This window comes from Salmo salar, chromosome ssa19 (genome assembly GCF_905237065.1).
Source record: "Salmo salar chromosome ssa19, Ssal_v3.1, whole genome shotgun sequence".
NCBI lineage: Eukaryota > Metazoa > Chordata > Actinopteri > Salmoniformes > Salmonidae > Salmo > Salmo salar.
The window spans coordinates 49,414,435-49,418,865 of NC_059460.1; the positions used below are offsets into that span (position 1 = coordinate 49,414,435).

General features: G+C 45.0%; 1 protein-coding gene across 1 annotated transcript; it reads right to left on the reverse strand.

Moving 5' to 3' along the window:
* Window positions 1-202: 202 nt before the first annotated feature.
* On the reverse strand, window positions 203-3,194 carry ch25h (cholesterol 25-hydroxylase). Its single transcript, XM_014158472.2, has one exon. It carries the CDS (start codon window positions 1,745-1,747, stop codon window positions 989-991), a length of 759 nt encoding a protein of 252 aa, XP_014013947.1. The 5' UTR covers window positions 1,748-3,194; the 3' UTR covers window positions 203-988.
* Between the last annotated feature and the right edge of the window lie 1,237 nt (window positions 3,195-4,431).

Sequence of the window (4,431 nt, forward strand, 5' to 3'; positions counted from 1 at the left end):
CATTTCAATTAAAAAACTGCCATTCCAGCATGGCAATAAGAGAAGGTGGTGCTTGAACGTGCAAATATGTATGTATCATATACAACCATCTGGTAGACTGTTTCATGGTTGTTCTGCACGCAGAAAACTGTCATCTCTATAAATCAAGGACATAAACTAACAGTTTCATGAATAATGTAGATTAATGACAGCGAGCCACAGAGACGATTTCTGATATTAGTTTTATTGCTTCTTGTTTTGTAACAAACATGAGGGGTTCATCCCTTTTTAATAATGCATACAGCTTGAAACAGCTGAACATTTTGTTCAGTGATGCTCACCCAGTAGCACTGAGAAGTTAACACAAACATTTCAATAGTCTTCAGTCATTCAATATAATATCCACCCTGCACAGCCAGAAGAGGACTGGCCACCCCTCATAGCCTGGTTCCTCTCTAGGTTTCTTCCTAGGTTTTTGGCCTTTCTAGGGAGTTTTTCCTAGGGAGTTTTTCCTAGCCACCGTGCTTCTTTCACATGCTTTGCTTGCTGTTTGGGGTTTTAGGCTGTGTTTCTGTACAGCACTTTGAGATATCAGCTGATGTACGAAGGGCTATATAAAAATAAATTTGATTGATTTGATTCAATCCCAGTCAAATTCATTCCGATAGTTCAGTTAACTGGCATCAAAGGTCTAAACTGGTTAATGTTTTCAGTTTTGAAATGTGACCTATAATTGATCCACATACAACAATATATGTTTGTAAATTGTAGAGTCCATAGCATGAATCTTTAGAGATAACCTTCATATACAAGAGTCATAGAAAATCAGCTATAATAAATAACACATTCAGTTAAATAAATACTTTGATTAAAACAGCTCTATCTTAACTATGATAAATAACATCAGCATATGATACAATACATCACAGAGTGCCTGCACTCGGTATCCCATTCTTTTAACATAAAAGATATTCAACATGTCCATTTGCACCTTCTTCTGTGCATAAATTCATTCAGAGCTCTTATGCAAGGTCCCAAAAAGCCTGTCCCAGTGTGTGAAGTACGGAGCGTAGTTGGATTTGAACTTCAGGTGGTGCATGTCATGGTGCGGAGCTCCACCGTAGAGCCCAAAGGGTACCAGTCTATGCGTGGACCAGGGCAGGTCATAGCCACAGTGGTCCTCCACAGAAAGCCAGATATTCAGTACATAGAAGACCATCTCTGTCAGGGGGTGGCAGCCCAGCAGCAGAGGGTTAACCGACGCGAAGAAGCCCAGAGACAGGGTCTCCCAGGCCCCAGAGTACTCAGTGGTCAGGGCGAAGGTTGTTGTGTGCTTGTGGTGCACCTTGTGGAATGTCCGGTACAGCCATGGCACCTTGTGGTGCAGCATATGCCAGATGAAAGACTGAAAGTCGAAGAGCAGGAGGCAGGCGACGACGTCCCAGATGAGACGCAGCGTCCCGGGGGCTTCGGCTATGAAGCTGGCTGGTCTCCAGTACCAGTGCAGCACAGTGAGAGGGAAGAGGAACACCACATGGTTGTAGAGGGAGAGAGCCAGGCAGCTCCACATCATAGTCCAAGAGACATGGCTCTTCTGCTGAATCTTAAAGGTCCTGATCCAGGCCAGCCTGGGGGAGAGGAGGTCCAGCACCACGAAGGGCAGGCAGAAGGCGAGGTAGACACTGAGTGAGAAAAGCACAGGGAAGAAAGGCGACATGAGCCACGCATGATACCCCAATATGAGATCCCATAGGCTCTGTAGAAGCATTGTGTCCAGGCTTGTGTGTGCGTGAGCTGGAAAAGCGTTGTTCTAACAGCTTCCTGCCAAAGCTGTCTCTCCCCTTTTATGTGTTTGGTATGAAAAGTATCCACCCCCAGATGTTCCTTATAAAGACTTCCTGAACATTCTGGGGCCTTTTAACTTATCCCAGTTATCTGACTCTGAGTAAGACTGTTCTGAGTGCCTGTATTGGAAATCAAATGAAAGTTTATTGCGTACACAGATTTTCAGATGTAATCGCAGATGCAGCTAAATGCTTGTGTTTCTAGCTCCAACAGTGCAGTAATACCTAACAGTACAAAACAATACAGACAAATCCCCAAAATAAAAGGCTATTGTATGGACAGTATATGAATAGAAAATATGTGTACAGCAGTAGTTATATAGGATGAGCCTTGACTAGAATACATGATATACATATGAAGTGAGTAAAACAGTTGGTAAACATTATTAAAGTGACCAGTATTCATTGACTATGTACATACTGTAGGGCAGCAGTCAATAAGGTGCAGGGTAGAGTACTGGGTGGTAACCGGCTAGTAAATTGACAAAATATCAATATAATCATTAAATAAATACATTCATAACTAGAAATGTGTTTTATTCGGTTATACAGTATGTAAATGAGCAATGAGGGTATTCAACTGTTTGTAGACAGTCACAAGTGTGACAAATGTTTTGGGGATATACTGGCTGAAGAACTTCCCTACTTTGTGCATATGAAGCAATGCAACTTCCTTGAGAATTTCTCAAAGCCATGATGAATAATAAAATCTCTTCCATAACATTGTAATTCGATAGAATAGTAGAATGCTACTGTTTTCTCTGTTCTATTTTGGCTGGACATTTGCCTAAAGAGCATCTGCTCCCTCCCTCATCTTACCCCTTTACTTTTCCTCTTTATCTAGTACACTACGCCACCAAGTGGTCAAGTTGAATCATCTTATATTCTGCAAATCCATTCAGTTGTTGAGGGGACTGTTGTGTACTCACGTTATAAAATTGGTTGTAAAGTTATTGGCAGAATGGAAACTTGAAGTTTTAGATTCTATGCCAAGGAGTGGGTAGGTTTCGGCTGTGTATCAATTGTCAGCGTACCTGGCCAACACACTACTCGCTGCCTTCAACAGTAAAGATGAGGTAAGAAGCATAGGAGACAGGATCTCATAGACAAAACAGCATCTTTGACATTCCTGCTTCCTGCTGAAATTGTGTAATTTCTGTTATAATAGTAATTTCTCGAATCGACATGGTATAACACAGTAACTCTAGACCACCTTTACTCCACACACAGAGAAGCGTACAAAGCTCTCCCTCGCCCTCCATTTGACAAATATGACCATAATTCTGTCGTCCTGATTCCTGCGTACAGGAAAAAACTAAAGCAGGAAGCACCAGTGACTTGGTCAATAAAGAAGTGGTCAGATGACGCAGATGCTAAGCTACAGAACTGTTTTGCTAGCACAGACCGGAAGAATCCCGGAACATATTCCAATGGCATTGAGGAGTACACCACATCAGTCACTGGCTTCATCAATAAGTGCATTGACGATGTCGTCCCCACATTGACCGTACATATATACATTTACATTTAAGTCATTTAGCAGACGCTCTTATCCAGAGCGACTTACAAATTGGTGCATTCACCTTATGATATCCAGTGGAACAACCACTTTACAATAGTGCATCTAAATCTTTTAAGGGGGGGGTTAGAAGGATTACTTTATCCTATCCTAGGTAATCCTTAAAGAGGTGGGGTTTCAGGTGTCTCCGGAAGGTGGTGATTGACTCCGCTGTCCTGGCGTCGTGAGGGAGCTTGTTCCACCATTGGGGTGCCAGAGCAGCGAACAGTTTTGACTGGGCTGAGCGGGAACTGTGCTTCCTCAGAGGTAGGCGGGCCAGCAGGCCAGAGGTGGATGAACGCAGTGCCCTTGTTTGGGTGTAGGGCCTGATCAGAGCCTGAAGGTATGGAGGTGCCGTTCCCTTCACAGCTCCGTAGGCAATCACCATGGTCTTGTAGCGGATGCGAGCTTCAACTGGAAGCCAGTGGAGAGAGCGGAGGAGCGGGGTGACGTGAGAGAACTTGGGAAGGTTGAACACCAGACGGGCTGCGGCGTTCTGGATGAGTTGTAGGGGTTTAATGGCACAGGCAGGGAGCCCAGCCAACAGCGAGTTGCAGTAATCCAGACGGGAGATGACAAGTGCCTGGATTAGGACCTGCGCCGCTTCCTGTGTGAGGCAGGGTCGTACTCTGCGAATGTTGTAGAGCAGGAACCTACAGGATCGGGTCACCGCCTTGATGTTAGTGGAGAACGACAGGGTGTTGTCCAGGATCACGCCAAGGTTCTTAGCACTCTGGGAGGAGGACACAAGGGAGTTGTCAACCGTGATGGCGAGATCATGGAACGGGCAGTCCTTCCCCGGGAGGAAGAGCAGCTCCGTCTTGCCGAGGTTCAGCTTGAGGTGGTGATCCGTCATCCACACTGATATGTCTGACAGACATGCAGAGATGCGATTCGCCGCCTGGTTATCAGAAGGGGGAAAGGAGAAGATGAATTGTGTGTCGTCTGCATAGCAATGATAGGAGAGACCATGTGAGGATATGACAGAGCCAAGTGACTTGGTGTATAGCGAGAATAGGAGAGGGCCTAGAACAGAGCCCTGGGGGACAC

Excerpts from the sequence above, each read along its gene's own strand:
- ch25h (XM_014158472.2), bottom strand. The coding sequence starts at position 1,747 with ATGCTTCTACAGAGCCTATGGGATCTCATATTGGGGTATCATGCGTGG.